General features: G+C 49.7%; 1 protein-coding gene across 10 annotated transcripts in view; it reads right to left on the reverse strand.

Annotated features, from left to right (window-relative positions):
• Positions 1–22657, reverse strand: part of PHC2 (polyhomeotic homolog 2) — a 117937-nt gene that overhangs the window by 43327 nt on the left and 51953 nt on the right. For 7 of the 10 annotated variants that reach the window (XM_027604150.2, XM_027604137.2, XM_027604176.2 and 4 more), the window contains exons 2-7: positions 9934–10130; positions 7061–7219; positions 5908–5985; positions 5288–5452; positions 3314–3400; positions 1866–2178 (exon numbers count right to left, since the gene is read on the reverse strand). In XM_027604150.2, coding sequence (XP_027459951.1) covers positions 1866–2178; positions 3314–3400; positions 5288–5452; positions 5908–5985; positions 7061–7219; positions 9934–10074 — 943 coding nt within the window. In that variant the 5' untranslated portion in view covers positions 10075–10130. Of the gene's footprint in view, positions 1–1865; positions 2179–3313; positions 3401–5287; positions 5453–5907; positions 5986–7060; positions 7220–9933; positions 10131–20407; positions 20466–22657 lie in introns of all 10 variants that reach the window. The other 3 variants (XM_035727108.1, XM_027604187.2, XM_027604145.2) reach the window with 2 other exon arrangements.

Below are 22657 nucleotides of genomic sequence, written 5' to 3' on the forward strand. Positions count from 1 at the left end.
TTTGTAGGGTTTGTAGCTTGAATGAGAAGGTAGAAGTGCTAATTTGGGGTCTCACTCTCGTCCAAGCTGCTGTCAACTCACTGTAAGATCCCCAGCCTTAACCCTTTTGAGCCTAGTTTCTTTCTCCATAGGAAGAGGCTGGACTAATCTCGGAAGAAAGCAATCCTGGACAGTGAGAAATATCTGGAACCAGAGGGCAGTGAGGACTCTGTAGGGAGCTGCCTTCCTTAGCTCAGCAGTGACTGTCCAAAGGCAGAGAATCACCAACCCTTTGTCCTTAAAACCTCAAGAAGGTAACTAAAAGACTGTAGCGTAGATTCTTCCTTGCTCACTATTATGACACTTGACTTGTGTTTCCCCTGTCTTGAATATCTTCCCCCACTTTGTCTGGTGGGTAAACTACTCATGTTTTGAGACTCATGTGCCATTTCCTCTGAGGGACAGTATCTCTGACCCATGCTCCTGGCACTGAGTTGGCCGCCTGTGCCCACACTTACCTTGGACTTATTCCTCTAATAAAATCTATGAAATTGAATGGATTTGCTTATATGTCCGGCTCCCTCCTTCTGACTGCACACTCATTTAGTTAAAGCATTTTATTCTGGCCCTCTCGGTTAATCTAGTAACCAGCATACACGGGCTCTCAAGAAAAAAAACAAGGCAGGTTAGAATGGGTGGTAAAATGCTCTGGATGAGGACAGAGGGTCAGTGATGGTCTCGGGGATGTGACCAGGGTGATTCTCTCTTTAATGCAAAGCCGTGTAGTCTATCGCTATATTTACTCCTGTGGTCTAACAGTGAGGTCTTATTCCCTAGACTGATAAGCTGGCTTCTAAGGCTTTAAAAAATTTTTTTTTTATTTCTTTATCAGAGAGAGAGAGAGAGAGAGAGAGAACAAGCAGGGGGAGTGGCAGGCAGAGGGAGAAGCAGGCTCCCCACTGAGCAGGGAGCCTGATGCGGGGCTCAATCCCAGGACCCTGGGATCATGACCTGAGCCAAAGGCAGACGCTTGATGACTGAGCCACCCAGGCACTCCTCCTAAGGCTTTTCTAAGGAAAGACTGCCTACAACAGGCAGAGCTGGGACATTGCTAACAGGCAAGGAAAGAAGTCCAGCCTCAGGGAATGCTGAGTCAGCCTCCTCACAGAATCTGCCTCACAAGTAATCTGGTTATTGTTATTATTTTTTAATCTGCTAGATTTTTTTCTCAAGTGTCACCCTCATTGGCAAGCCTTTCTGGCTCTTCTGCCCGGAGCTAGATAGCTCCCCCATGCCCCTGCAGTGCCCAGAGCTTGCGTGTATGAGGATCACATTGTCCCGCATTGTACTTGTCTATCTTCCCAGACGGTGCCCTCCCTGAGGGCAGAGCCCGAGTCTCATTTATCTCTGCACATCCAGAACTGGCAACAGAACTGGCACATATTAGTCAACAAATGTCTGTTGAATGATGAGAAAATCAACTTCCCACTTCCTCCTCTCCCTGTGCGGTGTCGTGTGCATCTGGCTCATCCTCAGAGCATTTTTTTGCTGACCCTCAGAGCATTTCAAAATTGCCCACCTGCCAAACTCCCCTCTCTCAAGGCTAAGAGCTATGACTGTGCACTCCGAGATTCACCATGGTGCCCATCGCGAAGGACTCATTTATTCCAAATGATGTGGATAACCTCTAAAGCTCCTCTAAAGCTAGATGGAGGCGTGGTACAGAACCAGGAGCTGATGAACTGCTCAAGAGTGAAAGAGGGAAGAGAGACGCGGGGCTGGTATCTTAGCATGTCCATGGGAAAAAGGAAAGTCTGAAAGTTTCCCCCTCCCCTATTGTCCGCCTGGGTTTTCTGGGATAGGACCCTTGTCTCTGGAGCCCTTACCTGGTGCGACGAGGGGATGGGTGGCCACAGCGGGCGCCATCCGGCTGAGCCCAGCCCGGCCCTCCATGCTCCCCGGTACGCTGCTGTTAGCATCTCCTTTCCTGAGCGGCTCCATCACGCTGTCAGTTATGCCAGGCTTGGCACCTGCGGGGGAACCCTGAGCGGTGTTTCTGCCCTGTGATGGGGTAGGCAGAGGCTGGCTACCACCCGGCGTGGGTTTCAGGGCCAAGCTGGGCAGGACAGGCTGCGTGGGGGTAGGGCCCGAGGCTGCTGCAGTTGGTTGTTGCTGTGTTCGGAGGGTCAAGTTCTGTACCTGGAAAAGAGGGGTCTATAGGAGTCCCGAGAATGCGGGTAGGAGCAGGGGCAACACACAGCTAAGGTAGGGAAGGAATTAGGGATGGACCTAGGAATGGCTAAACAGGACAGCAGGTTGTAAAATCAGAGAGAAAAGAGAGAAAATGAGTTAGGGGCTGAAAGAGGAACCAGGAACAGGTAGAGTTTCTAAAGGGGACAAGAAAGAGTGCTAGTGATTGGATCCATCAGCAGAAGAAATTGAATTCTGAGAAGGGATGACTGCCCAGGCTGGGGCGGGTGGGCTCTCTCTCCCTTCTGTGACCTCCTCTCCTCCCCCGAACTATCAGGATGGGATGCATTCCATTTGGAAAGAATTCCCAGCTACAGCGGGGCATGGGGCTTTCCACACGCAAAAAGGCCAGGGCAAAAGTGGAAGCTAATTGACCAGTGCAGCCACCAGGCAAAGGATCATCTTGTCCTCAGGATAAGGTTTCCACCAGGATCCGCGTGCTTACTCAAGCTGGCCCCTGGTGCCCTCTGCTGGACGCGCGGAGGCTGTGCCAGACTCGCTCCTGACAAATCGGATTCTCTGGCTCCCAAGTGCTCTCCCGGTCTGTAGCTGGGGTGAGGAGGGGGTGGGGGTGGGGATGGGGGTGGGGTGCTGCCCCGCTGCCCTGAGAATCTTTACAGCCACAGCAGTATCTGCGTGCTCCCAGCGGAAGGTGGGGACCCAGGACTTATCTTTGCTCCCTCTTCCGTGCCATTTTTCCTGAACTAGAGGTGCTAGTGTGTGTAGCCAGAGTGGGATTTTCCACTTGAAAAGCAACACAGAGGTTATACTGGGAAAAAGATAGTAATGACCACCCATTACTGCCAACCGCGTTTGCCTCAGCCTGTTGCTCTCTGACTCCTGATCTACGTTTGAGGGAATGGAGGAGCAGAGTCAAGAGTGGCTGAGGTCTTCTCCATGGGGAATTGATTAAAGAGTCAGTCTGGGAGCATCGGGATGTCCTGTCTCCCCCCGGCTTTCCTAGAAGATCCCAACCTTTCCAAAGAGTCAAAGCGCCTCCAGGCCTGTGCCCATCCCCAGTATCAGTACCCCTCTACGGAGGTGCCCACCCCCCCCTGCCCTCCCAGCAGCATGGAATCCTCACCTGGGCGGGGGTGGGGGGCCGGGCGGGGGAGCCAGTGCCGAGCTCAGGCTGCACAGTAGCGACGGTGGCCGTGGGCGTGAAGATGAGCTGAGGGGACAAAGGAACAGTGCCGCCTAGGCTCCTAGCTACCTGCACCAGGTTACCTGGCTGGGCCTGGAATCACAGGAAACGAGACGCCTTTTACCTGCCCAACGTGGGCTCAGCCACAGGACAGGACAGTTCAGCCAAGGAGCAGATATGGGGAAAGAGGGAGGCAAGAGAGGGAAAGAGTCCAGGGCGACCACCTGAAAGTCTCAAGAGGCTTGTAGCGTACTGATCCACGCTGGGTAGTGGAGGGGATGGCAGAGGAGAGCCCATCTGGGGATGCACGTTGGGTTTACTTCGGAAGCCTCTGTGAGGAGCTCATCCTAGAGGGGCCAACATTCCCGGGACACCCTGAAGTCACTCTCTCCGTCGCACCCGGGGAGCAGGGGCCTTGGGTTCAAACAGATGCCCCAGGACCTCTTTCCAGGTCTAACTGACTCCTGACTCCAGGTCTGGACCAGAACAGGACCCCCCCCCCCCCCCCCCCCCCCCCCCCCCGCACAAGGGATCAAATTAGATGTATTCTTTTCTCGGTTTTCAGTCGAATTTAGATTCGGGTGGGGGGTGCAGAGACACCGGTGGCAGAGGAAGCAGGGTGCCTAGAGCCGTGCCATGCCTGCCTCTCCTTCGGTGGGTGCGGGCTATATGATGGTCTCGGCGTGACACTTCCAACCCCACGAGCCTCGTTTGGTTCCCCCGTGGACGTGCTCATATCTCACAGGCTGCTTTCCCCGAACTCTGAGGTGCACCTATGTCTACTCCTCTGTGCATGTATGCCCTGCGTTGGGGAGGGAGGCAGACAGGCTGAAGGACTCCAGCTGGGTGGCTGAGTAGCACAAGGGAATGCGTAAACTGAAGACAAAGGCAAGTTTGGGCAGGGTCACACTGCGGCCATCCCATTCCCTAGAGAAGTGCAAGTCTATTCCATACTGTGTGTCCCAGGGGCTATTCCCTGGGAATGGAACACCACAGTGAACTCGGAGTCAAGAAGGGAAGTGCTGGAGCAAGACCAGAAAAGCTCCAAGTGTCAAGTTCTGGCCACAGAAGCAAAGGGAGGGTAGGACTGTATTTTCTTCAGGATAGCGTGTCAAGGAGCCGGAGAGAGAAATTTTCAGGATGGGAGACATGAGATCAGACTCAGCGATCCGAGCCTGACAGAGAGCTAGATGTTACTGCCTCCTGGAAATTCTTCCAAATCGTAGGGACCCAGACCTTAGGACCTTTGCATCCCTTAGGGACAGGTGTAGAGGGGAGATTCTAGGTATGCAGGTCCGGCGCTGATCCCATCCTGAGCACATGTGGCACATTCAAATAAGCTGAATTAACAGGTGAGAGTGACCCTGATTTGGAAGGGGGCCCAGCTGGGAGAGCAGTGGAGGCAGCAGCATGTCATGAAGTGGAATGCCACCTTCACCACCCGGGCTGGAATTTTCCTTTGGCCCTGGAGCCAGGGGTGGCCAGTCCCTGTAAGGACTGCCACAGGGGGTTAAGACCGCATTTCTGTAGAGTACTTACAGGGACATCTGTGTGTTTGCTTAAGTATCCGCATATACTGACCATCTGGGCACGGACCCCTGCATTTTCTACCTTAATTAATTTGGGGGAGTGGCTTCTGATAAGAAGAGGACAATTAGGGAAGGAAAGGAGGCATCATCGGCAAGCTTCTCCATTTCAGCCGGGCACCCACCCTGTCCTTGAGTCATTGAGCCTGGACCCAAGCTCCCATTTGCCCTCTTGTTTATTCCACCCCTTACCTCCTGCCACCTGTCCCTTGGTGCTCCTTCCCCCTACTTCGCTAATCCCTACCCTCTCTAACCTCCCCGGCCCCGACTTGTCTGCCGCTGTCCTCCTCTTAGCCCACCTGAGCCGTGGCCCAGTCTGGGTACTCACCATCTGTGCCCTTAGGTACATCTGTGCTTGGCTTGCAGTCAGGGCCGGAGAAGACGTGTTGCCCAAGAGCACAGCCTGCTGGGCGATGCCTGAGGCTGTCGCCGAGTTGACGCTCTGCGCCCGGTTGATGAGCTGGGCTGCTGCTGGGGAGGCTGCCAGATTGATCTGAAGAGAGAGACGCGTGCAGTAGGAAGCAGGAGGTTCTGTTGGTTAACTCTGTGCCCCCCTCATCCACTTCTTTCTCTCCCCCTCTTCTGTTCCTTGGTGGATTCAGCCTTCTTTAGGACCATCTCTGGTACTTGGGCCTTGGAGCGCCCCCCAGCACTGCCCCACCTCTGGCCTATGTGGGGAGCTGCAGGGAGGGTCCAATGGGGAAGAGAACTGAACTGTAAACACAGAGCCTGGACGTTGGCATGAAGGACGACAGGGAGTTACTAAAGTAAGGGTTAGAAAGAGGCACATGGTTCCCCCTCCCCGGCCAGAGTGATAGATTCCAGCCATGATTGTATGTGGCTAAGGATTAGCCAGCTGGGTCTGGGAGCCTGCGAGCATCTGGGGCAAGGAGGAAGGAGCTGGTCCCAGCGCTGTGGGCTCTGCCTGATGCTTCCCCATCGACTCACCGAGGATGACTGGGCTGGGGCCTGCGCAGACACACTGCTGCCTGATGTGCTCCCTTGTCTGTTGGCCACCAGGCTTGCCTAGAAAAGAACAATTCTTGGCACGAGGGGACCAGATCTCCCCCAGTCATTGCCCAAGCTCTCAAAGGAGGTGCTATAGGACGGAGGTTAGGAGTCCAACGCCTACAGTCAAACCCTCATTCTGCCTCATCAGTGTGGCCTCAAGCACCTGCTTCAGTTTCCTCTTTATAAAGTGGGGATAATAACAGAACCTACCTTGTAGCATCTTGGAAAGGATGGAACAAGGCGAAGCATTTACACGCAAGAGCTCAAATCGTTAACTATGATGATCACCTATCTTTCCGGGTCTCTGTAGCCTCCCCTCCCCCCCCCACCACTCCACCCTGCTCTATCACACCAGGCTCGTATCACAGAGACTTCTGCACGGGCTGTCTGGCACGTCCCGCCTGCCCGCCTCCCCGTGGCCAGCTTCTTCTCATCCCTCATGTGTCAGCTTCCACGTCACTCCAGCAGACGGACTGTCCCTGGCAGCCCAACCTAGGACAATCCTCTTGTCTCTCAGGCTGTTCTCTTTCAGAGTGCTTATGGCAACCTAGAGATTTAGACATTCTGTTTCCTTGTCTATTTGGGTTTCTGTTTACTTGCTCTCACCTCATCTAAGCTCCAAGAAGGCAGGGTCCACAGTAGACTCAGTGTCTGACATGAACTGTGGCACAGAGTGGGTGTGCGAGACTCTTGTTGAATGAAGGAACGCATGAGTTCCTCTCAGCCACTGAGGACAGACAGGAAGCTAGGTGGCCTTCTCTTGTGGACACCCCCTCGGCCCCTCGGCCCCCTCCGCATTGTGTGTAGTGTGGTGCGGTGGGGAGGTGGGGTCCTCCCAGCCCTTCTTCCTGGGGCCAGCTGGGTGGACAGTTCCATCACTCCACTCACGGGGCCGTGTGAACTTGGGCCAGGTGCGGAACCTCCCACAGACTCTTTCCTCGTCTGGCAAAGGACCATGACCATCGTGCCTGCGCACGGGGGTTCTGTGAGGGTGCAGTCAGAGAAGGCCTGGGGGCACTCGCATGGGGCCTGCCCCTCCCCGCCTCACTGCTGCCACGCCGCCGCCCCCCCACCCCAAGACTCCCCTCACCTGCTGCACGGCCGCCAGGCTCTGGAGCTGGGCGCTGCTGAGGTGCTGCTGCTGGAGCGCGGCCGTCTGTAGCATGAGGTGCTGCTGCTGGGCTGCATACATCTGCTGCAGGTACTGGGCCGCTGTGCTGGGCGGCCTGTGCAGCGCCTGCTGAATCACCTAGGCCGGGCAGCAGGGGGAAGGCTGCACTGTGACCCGGCTCGTGGGGTGGGGGGGCCACCCCTTCTGCCGCAACGCTTTGCCAGCCCCATCTCCCCCTAACTGCTCAGGGCACCCCAGGTTGGTGAGCAGCACGGCAACGGGTCATCACGCCCTAGGGAGCGGGAAGACGGCGGGCTTTCACACCACATACTCCCCTGCCCTCGTCTGTCCCGCACATCTTCAGCTCGTGTTCTCCTCTGTTCCTCCCCAACTCCATCTGCTTCTGCAGCCGCCGCCCGCTTGGGAAAAGTCATCGCGGGATACCGCTGCTCTGACGGGCTCTGGGTGGCGGGGAGGCTCGGGGAGATAGCAGACAGCAGGGAGAAAGCCTCCAGTGATGCTGTGTCCCGTGCCAGGCTTGTTCACCACCCCCCCGGCCATTCCCCGTCCTCAGATTCGGGGGGCCAGAACACTGGACGGTGATGGCAGGGAACCGAAGCCCGATAAGGCAGAGAGCAGGAAAGGGGTGGGAGAGAGAGGCAGGTCCCAAGGGGGGCCTATTGCAGCCTTAGCAGCACAGCCAGCAGTGGAAACTTACCCAAGGGCAGCCCCCTCCCGGCTGGGGCTGCTTCCCAGGTCTGCCCCCAGCTGCTGGAGAGTCCTAGCAGTCCCTTAGAAGAAGGTCCCGTTGGCCTTGCAGAGCAGGCCGGTGCCACAGGGATGATGCATTTCTCTTGTACTCTTTCCCTCCCCCTCTCCACCGGTCCCTCTTTCTGGCCACCATCACTTTGCCTTACTGCTCCTCCTTTTTCTGGGTGGGACTGGCCGAGCCACTGTCTCTAGGAAGCGACAAAGGCTGCCTTTGATCCCCCCCACCTGCTCTTCACTCCCGGTGTCCCAAAACCTCCCCTCGCCCCCAGGAACAAAGAAAAGTGAATGCCTTTCACCCAGCCCTGAGATCTTCTGTCCTCTTCTCAGCCCCACAGAGAATTCTCTTCCCTTCTCCTTGTCTGGTCACCCTCCTGCCATCTCTTGCCGCCTGATGATCCCTGTGGGCCCTGGCCAGTCTTTGGCCCACTTGCTACCCTTAGACCTGCTGCAACCCTGGCCATGGGGCTTCTCCCAAACCTGGGTCCTGCCCGCAACAAGCAAGCATCCAATCTGGCTCTCTCTGGCTTAGCCTGACTTCTAGGGCTGGTGGCTCTAGAACAAAACCATCTGTGAGCTCAGATTTGGAGTTCTGTGAAAACAGGCTAATATCACAGATTCTTCATGGGCTCTGGGGTCTCCTGATTCTCCCACCCCAACCCAACTCTTCAGATCCCACTCCCCTTTAGTGTTCTCTCTCCTCGGAGGGTCCTGGTTTATACAAGCACAGTTCTGTTTATTCCTTGTTCTCTCCCAGAATTCTTTCCTCTTATTCCCTTTACCCGGGCCTCTCTCTTTCCCTTAGACTCCCGAGTACCTCCCTGCAGTCCGGACAGCAGTAGCAGAGACACCGTGGCTCTTCCTCACCAGAGGGCCGGTGTCAACGAGTGGAAAAGGCAGGAACCCTGAACGACCCTGCTTGGGTGCGCAACGCAACTCTGGGGGATTCCATCTGCCAGTGCAGAAAAGCCCAAATCCCTTGCGTAGAGACTTGTGATGAGGGATGGGAGGACGGCACATCCTAACATGGGCTGCTAGAAGCTAGGCTCAAACTCTCATGTTCCGAGGGGCTGGGAAGAGGCTAGGTGTGAGGGGTGGCAAGGATGGGTTCAGGAAACATGGTTTTTACTCCATGGGAGGCAGAAGTAACCCGGAGAGGGAAGACTCCAGGGTATCTGATGGTGTCTTCAGATGCTCTCGCTGCCTGCCGTGACCCGCCTTCTACTCCCTAACCTGGGCCAGGCGCCAAAGCAGGATGAAGTCACTTGTCTGGTACATCATGCTGGGTTAGCACAGCTCCTTGGGGTGAACACTTCTCAGCGGCAGTGTCTGTCTGTCTTATCTGGGGACCTCACACAGACACAGGGTTGAGGGGAGCATGAGGTTCAGCTTTTTTTGTCTTTACCTGAATGACCTGGACGAGTTACTACCTTCTCTGAGCCCCAGTCTTCTCGGTTATGGAATTGTACCTGTAATAGCCATTTCTAGCTGGAGGAGAAGATAAATCTGCAGTGATTTTTGTACCACGTAGGGCACAAAGCAGATGGCGAGACATGGGCACGGCTGTGTGGGGAACCGGGTGTCATCACCCGGAAGGCCTCAGGGATGACACTTAGCAGACGGCTGCTTTAGGGAGATTGCTTTGGGGCTCCTTTTTCGTCCTCTGTCTAAGAAACTTAGTTTTATTACAGGGCAATGGTTCTTCAGATAGTGGGTCTAGGTCATGGCTGAGTGGCTCCTTATTGTTTTTTCTGCTTGTTATTTTTACTTGTTCCCCAGCCCCCTAGCCTTTTCACACTTTCACACGCCTGTCCTCCCAAACAGCACTCTGGGATCTGAATCACCAGGTGAGATAGGAATTTTCCAGATCTGCGAAGTATCCCCACTCTCCCCGAACCCCCTTGATCGGACCCGTCTAGCATCACTTCTCCTCTAACTGTGCCTAAGTATATATCCACCAACACACTCCCCGATGCCCATTCTAGACTCCACAGCCCAGCTGCTCCACCAGCCCATGCAGACCCGTCCTCCCGCTAGCCCGGACGCGGTCCAGGAGTACGACCTCAGAGCAGCCAGAATCTTACCTGCACGGTCTGCCGGTCAGGGATGCCGCTGTACACGGAGATCTGGGGCCCCGAGGGCCGGCCACTCCCACCGCTGCTGCTGCCGTAGCAGGCACTGCCGGCGCTGCTGGACGTCTGGGGGACTGGCAGCTCGTTCTCCATGGCCTGCGCGGTATGGCACAGTCAGGGCGCTCCGATGGCAGAAGGGCAGGCGTGTGCTGGGTGCGAAGAGGCAGAAGTGAAACGTCACACAGATGCCTCCCAGAGAACGCACACGTACGCATCAGCTTCCCATCAGCCTGGGGTGGGACCGCTTCTCAGCTGAGGCCTGAGGCGTACCTGCCACCGCAAGGAACAGGGCCAGGTGTGGCTCACAATCAGACCCGCCTGATGTTAAAGTCTATGACCTGGGGGCGCCTGGGTGGCTCACAGTCAGTGAAGCGTCTGCCTTCAGCTCAGGTCACGACCCCCGGGGTCCTGCATCAGCCTCCCTGCTCAGCGGGGAGTCTGCTTCTCCCTCTGCCTCTGCCCCCACCCTGGCTCGTGCTCTCACTCTCTCAAATAAATGAATAAATAATCCTTAAAAAAAAAAAAAAGTCTATGACCTGGCACTCCTCCTTCTGCTGAAGGAGCTAAAACCAGCCAAGGAGGCCGATTTCCTCCAGTGGCCTTCCTGCCAGTGATCTTAGGGGTCATCTCTCCCCCGCTGTCTACGCTTTCACCTTTGGGATGGAGAAATTGGGCATCAGAGAACTTATTATGTGTCTGTATGTATAAAGCCAATAAATGAAAGAGATGGGATTCCAAGTCTGGAGGGAACAGAATGAGAGAAAGAGACAAATGCGGCAGTAAGATGAGCTGGAGTGTTTATTTGGTTGTGTTGTTCCAGGCCCAAAGAGCAGCCAGTGTGTCTGGAGTCTGTTTTCTCGATGAAGTAGTTAGTGAGTGCCCTCTGATCTGATGCTGAGCAGGGCACTGCATCACGTGGTGTGGTTAAAACTGCAGGTTTTGGGATCCGAAAGACTTGGGCTTGAGTGCTGGCTCTGCCGCTTAGTAGCTGGGAAACCTTGGCAAGTCACACTCCTCCAGCCTTCTGTCTTGATCTGTCAGATGTGAGAATACATGAATTGGTGAGAGAAGCAAGTCAAAAAAGGATACAAAGTGCTTAGTAGAGCGTCAGGCAAATACGGAGTGCTCCCGAAGGCTGGCTGTCGTTGTGGTTATTAAAACTGTCTCCAGTCCGGTTCCAATAGATCAATCTTCTTCCAAGGTACAACTGGCCCAGCCTCCTGGAACCTTCTATCCCGGTCACTAAAGGGTGCCGGGAATTCCCTCAGGGACCATCCTATGAGCTGGATTCAGAACTGGAAATCACACATACCCTTGAGACACGTGCCGGGGAATGAAGGGGCTGGAAGGGAAGGAAGGGTGGTGGGAAAGGCAGACCCAGGTCCGAGGTCAAGTTCCTCTCTTTCTTCTTTCATGCTATTCCTGAAATTCTCCTTTCTCTATATGAGCTTTTCCTTCTACCTATTCTTTCCTATATCTAGAAACGACACTTGTCGTCCCATCATAAACACTGAATTCTCTGCTTGCAGATTAGGCTAATTTAAGAAATGAAAAAAATAATGATTTTTCATACTGATGAGAGCATTGGTTAGTACCCAAAACTAAAATAGTCATTAATGTCCTATTGTCTTCTTCCCAACGCTGCTCAGTGTGGAGGTGGTCAACATTCCTCAGGCTGCCTTCTTCTGACCGGGTGGGTTTCACAGTGAGCCGAACAAAGTGGGGGTAAAGGCTAACGGACAGGAACGTGTGGGTCCTGGGTCCTTGAGCAGTGATTTTTCCCTAATGTTTGAACGTCTGCTTTCACTGCCACAGGACAAGGCTCTTGTCATGAGTCCCTTTTGTCCAGAGCTGCACTCAGGGCTGGGCCTCATTATGGCCATCATCGTCAAAGATTCTTACGATGATAACAACGATGCAGGAATCAATGAAACCCCAGAGTCGACAAATATTTCCCGTGCTCTGCTCAGTTGTAAGCTATCTTATCTTATGTTCTAGGGAGGGACAGGTAGGCTGGATAGGAAGGAGTACAGGCCTAATTGCAATCTTGTGGAAACCAACAAACTGGTTGTAGAGACGAGGCTCAGCTGAAATGTCAAGGATCACCACCAACAAATCAGAGTTATGTTCAAACACGGAATATCCCATAGAATCCTAAAGTCGTCTTTTTGTGAAATACCTTTCCCAGAATGTTGACCAGGATTGGGTTCAGTTCTTGCTTTCTTTCTGCCCTAGGACAGTTCACTGGAAGTACTTACAAACGTAAAATGTAAAACGGGGAAACAGCTGCAGTCACAGCAAACTGAAGACAGAAGGAGTAATCCACACGTCCTAAATGGCAGAGCCTCAGCTCTATTTTATTTTCCCTTTGCAGCAGCTCTGGCAGATCTCGTGCACAGTGTATACTCTGTCCTTGTTGAGAAATAAAACAGGGCAAAATCCTAACGAGAGCATGGCACTCCTGTATTGAAAAACCACACAGGCAAGGACAGCAACTGCCCCTCATGCTGGGGTAGGAGACTTAGCAACATGGGGACAGATGCAGTGCGTTTCCTGAACTCTCTTACCCTGCCTGTCTCCTTCCTCCTGCTGCTAAGCACTGCCTTTCCCTTCTCTCTTCATTCTTGCATTCTTGGCTTCTGCCCCGCCCCCCGCCTTTTCTGTCTCATTAATTTTTGCCCCCAACCCCTGGTTTTCGGGTTTCCCTGTTCTTGGTTCCTGTCCCCTGTCCCTATCCTCTGTCCGACCTGTGCTTCCTTGCCCTGGCCCCATCCTCCTCCATGGGGAGGATCACACTTACCTCGATTGGTGCCTTGGCTCTGGACTCTTTCCCTCTCTGACTCTGGAACACGTGCATGCATCTCCCCCTCCCCGTCCCCTCTCTCGTACCCAGGTCCCATTGATCCTGAGTGGTTGCTCCAGTTTACTGTAGTGAGCTCTCTCTCCCCATTCCTGACCTCTGCTCTCTCCCCAAACTGGGTCCTAGCCCTGCTCGCCTGCCCTGCCCACGATGGCCCTTGCTCTGCAGTTGGCTCACTCTGTGTCTGCCTCCCTTGCCTCCCACGCTCGAGCCCTCTCTTCTTGTTTGTGCCTGAGGATATCTCTCCCCCAGGCCTGATCCAGCATATTCTCTCGCCTTCATTCAAGTTCATGCTCTAGATAGTGCATGCGCCCTCTGCCTCCCTCTCTGGGCCAGCACTCCCTGTTCTAGCTCAAGGTTTGGATAGCTACAGCAGTCTCTCAAGTGTTCGCTTCCTCTTTGGCTCTCTCTCTCACTCACTCATACAAAGCAGAGGAGGGAAGTACAGACTTCCTAGGAGATCAGGGAACGCTTAAAAGGAGAAGTAACATTTGAGCTGCCTGAACCCACACTTTCTCGCTTTCACTGCATAAAGCTGCCCTGTCCCACCTTCCACTCCTTGTCAGTCATTTCTAGAACCTTTCGCAATCAACAAGTTCCTGGCTCCCCCCAGGTATGAACATCTACTGGGCATCTACCACATGCAGGGTATTCTTGCTAAGTACTGGGAATAGATGAGGTAGAAGACATGAATCCTCATTTTAAGGTTTTCACTTTTGTGGGCATATCCAAAATAGTGAAACCTAAAGTCTTTTGCCCCAGAAAAGAATGCACAGAGACACACAAAAATGTACTTGTAATTACAGAGGTTAATGAATCCTTTGAAGCCTGTCCATTAACTCTGGACTAAGAAGCTCTGCTTCTTAGCTAGGTAGAAATCGGGCAGGAAGTACAAATTTGAAGATAAAAATATTATTTGCTACCATATGCCAAGTTTCAGATGAGTGACTGAGACAACATTTGCTAGTGTTGCGAAAAGTGAGGCATAAGGAATGTGTACAGTGGGGTAGATGGACAGTGGAGGAGCTACTCCAGGCTTTGTGAAGCCCGGATTTACGCAGCTGCTGGATAAACAGTCAATGCTGTAAGGTGAACAGTGCCCAACCTCTCCCTCTGGGCATTCTCCAGTGGCTCAATTTTCCTAGGAGAGGCAATGCATTAAAGGAGAAAGAGCTGGGGATTAGAAGGTGGGTAATCCTAGCTTTGGGAATACCAGTGCAGTGTTGCCATTGTATAGCCTTGGGCAAGGCAGGCTCTCTTGAGTGTTGGTTCCCTAATCACAACATTGGGTAGTAATAATACCTGCTGAGGGGGTGGTGGTAGTGGTGTGTGTGTGTGTGTGTGTGTGTGTGTGTGTGTGTGTGTGTGTGTGTGTGTGTGTGTGTGTGTGTGTGTGGATTCATCTCTGAGTCTCATTCCACTTTTCTAATCGTATACAGGCATGCCTCCAGAGATATGGGTAGTAATAATACCTGCTGAGGGGGTGGTGGTAGTGGTGTGTGTGTGTGTGTGTGTGTGTGTGTGTGTGTGTGTGTGTGTGTGTGTGTGTGTGTGGATTCATCTCTGAGTCTCATTCCACTTTTCTAATCGTATACAGGCATGCCTCCAGAGATATTGCGGGTTTGGTTCCAGACCACCACAATGAAACAAATATCACAATAAAGTGAGGTGGATGAATTTTTGGGTTTCCCAGTGCACATAAAAGTTATGTTTACGCTCTACTGGAGTCTGTGAAGTATGCAACAGCTGTATGTCTAAAAACATGAGGTACATACCTTACTTAAAAACTGCTTTATTGCTAAAAATGCTGACCATCATCTGAGCTTTCAATGAGTTGTAATCTTTTTGCTGTAGGAGGGTCTTGCCTTGATGCTGATGGTTGCTGACTGATCAGGATGGTGGTTGCTGAAGGTTAGCGTGGCTGCAGCAATTTCTTAGGATAAGACAACAGCGAAATTTGCTGCATCGATTGGCTCTTCCTTTCACAAACCATTTCCCTGTAGCATGTGATGCTGTTTGATAGCACTTTACCCACCATAGAACTTCTTTCAAAATTAGAGGCAATCCTCTCAAACCCTGTTGCTGCTTTATCAACTCAGTTTATGTCTTACCCTAAATTCTTTGTTGTCATTTCGACCTTCTCCATAGCATCTTCACCTGGCGTAGATTCCATTTCAAAAAACCACTTTGTTTGCTCATCCACAAGAAGCAATTCTTCATCTGTTAAAGTTTTATCATGAGATTGCAGCCATTCAAATATAATAATGAAAAAGTCTGAAATATTGCAAGAATTACCAAAATGTGACACAGAGACACAAAGTGAGCAAATGCTGTTGGAAAAATGGCACCAATAGACTTGCTTGACACAGGGTTGCCACAAACTTTGATTTGTAAAAAACACAGTATCTGTGAAGCATAACAAAAGAGGCTGTATTCCATGATGTGAGTCTATGGCTCTGGGCTGGTGGCTCTGCTTTCCTTCACCACATACGACATGCTCATAATTTCTTCTGCTCTTTAATTCTGATGAAGTCCAATTTATTTATTATTTCTTTCGTTGCTGCCATAGCTAAGAAACCATTGCCTAATCTGAAGTTATGGAGATTTACACCTAAATTTTCTTCAAAGAGTTTTATAGTTATAATTCTTACATTTTAAGTTTTTAAATTTATTTTATTTTATTTATTTTTAAAGATTGTATTTATTTATTTGTCAGAGAGAGAGAGAGAGAGAGAGAGAGAGAGAGAGAGTGCGAGCAAGCACAAGCAGGGGGAGTGGCAGGCAGAGGGAGAAGCAGTCTCCCTGCCGAGCAGGGAGCCCGATGCAGGACTCGATCCCAGGACCCTGGGATCACGACATGAGCCAAAGGCAGATGCTTAACTGACTGAGCCACCCAGGTGTCTCTTAAATTTATTTTAGTAATCTCTACACCCAATGTGGGGCTCGAACTCACAACCCCAAGATCAGGAGTCACAATGCTCTTCTGACTGAGCCAGCCAGGCACCCGTGGAATTCTTACATTTAGGACTTAGATCCATATTGAGTTAATTTTTGTATATGGTGTGAGGTAAGGGGACAACATTATTTCATTTCATTTTCATTTTTTAAATTGTGGTAAAAAATACATAAAATAAAATTTGCCACTCACAATGTTGTGAAACCACTACCACTATCTATGGCCGGAACTTTTTACCAACCCAAACAAAAACTCTATAATCCTTTAGCAGGAACTCTTCTCCTCTTCCCCCTGCTCAGCTCCTGGCAACCTTCCTCTACTTCCTGTCTCTATGAATTTGTCTAGATATCTCATGTAAATGGAATCAGACAATATTTGTCCTTTGTGTCTGACTTTTTCATTTAGCACAATGTTTTCGAGGTTCATCCATGTTGTAGCATGTATCTTTTTTTGGCTGAATTCTATTCTATGTATATACCACATTTTGTTTATCTCTTCATCTGTTGATGAACACTTGGGTTGTTTTTCCATTTTAGTGATTGTGAATAATGCTGGTATACAAATATCTGCTTGAGTCCCTGCTTTCAATTCTTTTGAGTATTACCTAGGAGTGGAATTGCTGGATCGTATGGTAATTCTATGTTTAGCTTGTTGAGGTACCATCAAACTGTTTTTCCCAACTTCATTCTTTTGCATGTGGATATTCCTGTTGTCCCTGAACCACTTGTTAAATTACTTGTTCTTGGGCCAACACAATTCCCCCACCAAGCTCCTCAGTATGGCATATCAACCCTCCACGAATTGACCCTTCCTACCTCCCTGGCCTCATTTCCCACTAGTTTTCCACACTATACTCTCACTCAGCATATTCCAAACAACCTGAAGTTTTGGATGCCTTGCTGTTCCCTACTTCTACTATTTACTGATGTGGTTTTCCCTGAAATGTTTCCCTTCCATTTTTCACCTAACCGACTTGATCTTCAAAACAACTTCAGTCTCTCCTGTGAAACATGCACTCAGCACAACCTCCTCTAACACTTCTCTTGCTTCCTTCAAACTAGGTTCTAACGTCTTCTGCTAAGCCATCCAGTTGGATGGCTTTCCCCACAACACTGTGTGTGCTTACCTCTTTCCTAGCACTTGTAATGTAGTTTTACAAGAGAGTGGTTTACTTATATGTCTGTCTTTCCCACTGGCTTCTGAACTCCTGGAGAATAGGATAATATATTTTCCCATATATACCTGGTGCTTCATTCCATAAATGTTTGTTGAACAGAATTGTTTGAAAGGCACCACACTTAGTCCTGCTTCTCATCTGAAAGCTCAGCTTTCTTTCTACCTCACTTGAAGAATTCTCCCAAACTACTTTAAAACATACACTACTGATTATTTAAATTTTGTACCTTCCATCAGGAGTGTCTATACTACTAATAATGATTATTATTGAGCACCTACTACATGTCAACACTGTAATAGATGCTTTACATATACTCATGACCTCCCTTATGATGTAGGATTTATTATCCCAGTTTTGTCAATGAGGAACTTATCTAGGTAACTCATCTAAGATCATCAGTGAAGTAGGATTCAAAACTGGGTCTGACTCCAAAGCCAGAGCTCTTCCCACTATACCCTCTGAGGCTTCACCCATAATCTCACCTTGAGCCGTTATTCAGTGACATTGGACAAAGCCCATGTCAGAGCATACTGGATTTTCAGAAGTGGAAAGGAACTGAGACCACTGAATTTGATCTCTTAATTATTAATGTTATTAAATATATTTTTAAATATATATTTTATTTATTTATTTATTTAGAGCATGAGCAGGGGAAGGGGCAGAGAGAGAGGGCGTGAGAACCCCAAGCAGACTCCATGCTGAGTGCAGGGCCCAATGCAGGGCTTGATTTCACAACCCTGAGATCATGACCTGAACTGAAATCAAGACTCAGATGCTTAACCGACTGAGCCACTCAGGGGCCCCAATGTCTATTAAATACTTTATACTTACAAAATAATCTCCCCACATATAATACATACATAAAAGATAATATGCATGGGTACCCACCGACCAGTTTAAGAAATCCAACAACAGCATAATCTCCCTTGTTTTTCCTACGTAGAGACTGAGGCCCGGTTTTTGGGGAAGTGGCTCCAACAAGGAGATTTGGCTCCTTTGACTCTCCTCCAGTAGCATGGGCACAGAAGGCACCCCCAGAAAACCTACTGGACTCATTGGGATTTACTCAACTGGAGGGCTGGAGTTTGCGGTGAGGAGAGATCAGAAGCTAGGGTCCTGTCATATGTCACTTTCTCAGTGGTCTCCCAGTAGAAGGGAGCTTGGGCTAGAGTAACAGAATTAATTAGAAAGTGCAGACTGATATGGTAGCATTCAAACGTTCTCTTTGAACGCAAGCTTTCCACGTTTACCCACTCTTGACTTCTTTTTACCCCAAAGCTCTGGTCTGCGGGATGCAAAGGAGGTGTTCTGGAGTCTCAGTAAGGGATCTGGGGACTCTCAGTATGCCCCCAACCCTGGGGCCTCATAGTAGAAAATCTGAACCTTTAAACTTTCATAGCATCTAGGCTTTCAGCACCTTCTACACCCCTATTCAATTTCCTTTTAATTCCTGCTCTTATTTCCTCCCTTCTCCACCTAACTAGTTCCTTATTTCTTCCCCAAGGCCACCCATCCTTGTGGACTCCCACTGTGAACCACAGCCAAATCTGATTAATGGCCACCATCCAGAACCTGAAGTCTCTTTTTCTCTAGGTTCCAGCTCACTGTGTGGTTTTGTGCGAGCCCAAGCTCTGAAGGCTATGATTCCCACTTTAGTTAATTCTCCTTTCCCAACCGCAAGGGGCCACTTTGAACGATGTGATGACTGTACCCTGCTTGGAGAGTGATCTTATTACAGGTCCCCACTGCCCACAGGGCCTGAGACCAGCAGCTGGAGAAATGCTGAGGTCCTGCCCTCCCAGGAGCCACCAAGTCTTGGGAACACCAGGCCTTTGTCCCCGGGGTCAGGGAAATCCATTTGCTGCGGATTACAGCTGCGGCAGAGGGTCCAGGGAAGTGGAGGGGAAAGATACTAAAAACAGAGCCCTCCAAATCCTGAGCCTAAAGCCCTTGGGGTAAAGTGGGGTGGAGCTTTTCCTAATGGATTTGGAGACTGACAGGAAATGAGAGGTCTAGTCTGCCCCACAGAGGCTGCTGGTATTATCATTCCTGTAGTGGCTTGTGTATGGAGAGTCTGAAAGGCAGGGTGATGGGGTGACCGTGTTCCTTTGCTCTCGCTCTGCCTCTCCTCTCTGGTTGCTTCTCTGTCGGAGGGTAAGTCAATAACAGCAGAGTGTTCAGGCTCTCTAGGTGTAGGGGACCTGGGGGAAACCGCCTTACACCTCTAAGCTGCTGCATTAACATAAATATCCTGATTTACACAGCCTCATTATGCCCCTGGCAGCTGTCTGACGCTACTGATACATTGGAAGCAGTCCAGATGGATTCAGCTCAAATCTCCTCAAAAAGTTCCCTCCCTCTCCCCAATCCTCTGCATGATGCCTCCTTCAGAGTCTCGAGGAACCAAAGTAAATACATGAAGACTAACAAAGACAGAAATGAAGGATGAGAAATTAAAACAGATCACATAGCCCTCGCAATCAAAATATAATGATTTCATTGTGAAAGAGAACCATATCAATTTAAATAAACTTTGTTGAAACCTCATTGTTTTCTTTATAAGTTATAGAAAGGAGACTATCTCAAGTGTTTCTATGCAGGTGCTCCTTGGTTGAAGCATATGAAGAGGAAAAGGAAGGATTTGATTTCTTTTGGAAGGAATGTATGGGTAAGCCACGTTATGCAGATGAAGATGGGACTGAGGTACAAGCATGAGTGTGTCTGGACCCAGGAGGCTTTCGGCCCATTGCTCTAAGACAGGGCAACCTCACAGCCTGCGTCTCCCATGGCAGGGACTGGCACTTCTTCTGTAAGGGACTGGCTAGCCAGTGCTTTACACTTTGCAGGCATACGGTCTCGGCCACAACTACTCACCTCTGCTACACAAAAGCAGCCCTAGACAAATCATAAGGGGTGTGTGGCTGTGTTCCAATAAACCATTAGTTACTAAAAAAGGTGGCGGGCCGGATTTGGCCTGCAGGCTATAGCTCACAGGAACCCTGTTCTGTGGCAAACTCATTTTTTATACACCAGCCATGTGGCCGGCAGGGTACCCGTAGCACACCGGTTAACGGCCCAGGCTTTTGTGTTAGTAAGACCTGGGTTCAAATTCCAACCAGGCCACACACTAACTGTGTATCCTTGAGCAAGCTGTGTCATCTTTTGGGCCTCAATTTCCTCAGCAGTAAAATGAGATCACATATCCCTATGGGGCCATTATAAGGATTAAATAAAGTGTCCGTACAACCCGGAGGACAATACTTAGCAAACAGGAAGCATGTGATACATGGTAAGGGTGTGAATCCAACTTGGGATATGGAAGCAATTCCTTTCACCTCAAATAGTGGGGATCCCATAAGTTATTTCTCATCATTGGTCACAGGTCAGAGTCACACTTAAAAATCTCTTTATAAAGAACCATGGTCCATTTTACCTGTATAATCTTTGTCTCTTTTTTAAAGGGTAGCTTTTCCAGAAGGCTCTTGAGGAACCTAAGATATAAAGAAAGTAAGTCTCTATATTGTGTTTAGGAATGTATGCTCTAGAACTTCATCTTCCTAGTTGTGTGACTGAGCAAGTTACGAGACCTCAGGCTTCAGTCTCAATTGTAAATAATACCTTCCTGAGGGGCACCTGGGTGGCTCAGTCAGTTAAGCGTCTGCCTTTGGCTCAGGTCATGATCCCAGGGTCCTGGGATCAGCCCCGCATCGAGTTCCTGGATCAAGGGGGGAGCCTGCTTCTCCCTCTCCCTCTGCCTCCGGCTCCCCCTGCTTGTGCTCTCTCTGTGTCAAATAAATGAATAAAATCTTTTTTTTAAAGATTTTATTTATTTTTCAACAGAGAGAGAGGGAACACAAGCAGGGGGGAGTGGGAGAGGGAGAAGCAGGCTTCCCGCTGAGCAGGGAGCCCAATGTGGGCCTCGATCCCAGGACTCTGGGATCATGACCTGAGCCGAAGGCAGACACTTAACAACTGAGCCACCCAGGGGCCCTAAATGAATAAAATCTTAAAAAAAAAAAAAAATCCTTAACATAACAATAAAAAAATAAAAAATAAAAAAATAAAAGTCAGTGTTTACAAAAAAAAAAAAAAATCCATCCCGGAGGGTTGTTGTATTAGATGAGATAATCCATGTAAAGCAGTTAGAACCATGTCTGTCATTTAGCAAACACTTAATAAATGTGAGCTGTGATCATCGTCATCGTTATTATTGACATTTTTATTATTACTGACACTGCTAAAGGTCCTTCGGGAAGAACTTTTACTCCAGGGCCAAAGAGCAATGCTATTCTACTGGATGCTCAAAAGATGAACATGTACACAAACTTGGATCCCATCGTTCTGTTCACTTGGCACCTAGCTTTGAGACATTCATTTCTTTAAGTTCCTGGCTAGCCATGACACACAGTGTCCATGTCCTTTTGCCTACACCTTAAATACTGCTTGTTACGGGCTAAACTGTGTCTCCTCAAAAAGATAAGTCAGAGTTCTAACCTCCAGTACGTCAGAATATGAGCTCATTTGCAAATGGGGTCGCTGTAGATGTGAGTGAGGTCATACTGGAGCAGGGTGGGCCCCTAAGCCAATATGACTCGTGTCCTTAGACAAGAATGTCATGTGAAGAGACAGACATACACAGGGAGTAGACAGCCATGTGACAATCGGGGCAGAGATTGGAGTTAGGCCTTCTCAAGCCAAGGAAGGCCTTCCGAGGGAGCATGGGCCTGTGCACTCTGTGACATCACACTTCTAATCTCAACAACTGTGGGGCAATACATTTCTGTCATTTTAAGCCACCCACTTCATGGCACAGGCTGGAAAGAGAGTAAGTTGGGTTAGGACTGAAGACTTTATTTCCAGAGGAAAAGAAAATTTTATTTCCATCAATTACCTCAAAGTTTGGATTTTTTTAAAAAAATCTGGTGAGTAAATTCTTCCATTAGTCAATTCTTCCCTGTTTTTTCTTAGTAGAGCTATGCGTTCCTGGGATTTTTGCACAGAAATCTCAGGAGCCAAGGCTATAAAAAAAGACCTCTATAAAAATCTCTTCAAAGTTACAAGCTTCCAGTTACAAAATAAATAAGATCTGGGGATGCACCTACAGCATGGTGACTATGATTTATAATACTATCCTGCCTATTTGAAAGTTGCTAAGAGAATAGATCTCAGGGGCGCCTGGGTGGCTCAGTCGTTAAGCGTCTGCCTTCGGCTCAGGTCATGGTCCCAGGGTCCTGGGATTGAGCCCTGTGTCGGGCTCCCTGCTCAGCGGGAAGCCTGCTTCTCCCTCTCCTACTCCCCCTGCTTGTGTTCCCTCTCTCGCTGTGTCTTTCTCTGTCAAATAAATAAATAAAATCTTAAAAAAAAAGAGAATAGATCTTAAAATTTCTCATCACAAGAAAAAGAATTCTGTAACTATGTGTGGTGATAGGTGTTAACTAGGCTTACTGTGATTATTTCATGATATATACAAATATCAAATCACTCTGCTGTACACCTGAAACTAATATAATGTATGTTAATTTTAATTATACCTGAATAAGAACAAAACTTCTCCATCCTAAGTCTCTCACAAAGCAGGCCTACGTACACAGACACACACCCCTTCCCCTTCTAGGACTCACCATTTTCTGCATTCGTCTTAGCCTTGAACTGGCCTGTTGTTAGGGTAAGCCATGGTAGGCCA

This window comes from Zalophus californianus, chromosome 4 (assembly GCF_009762305.2).
Source record: "Zalophus californianus isolate mZalCal1 chromosome 4, mZalCal1.pri.v2, whole genome shotgun sequence".
NCBI classification, from domain to species: Eukaryota; Metazoa; Chordata; class Mammalia; order Carnivora; family Otariidae; genus Zalophus; species Zalophus californianus.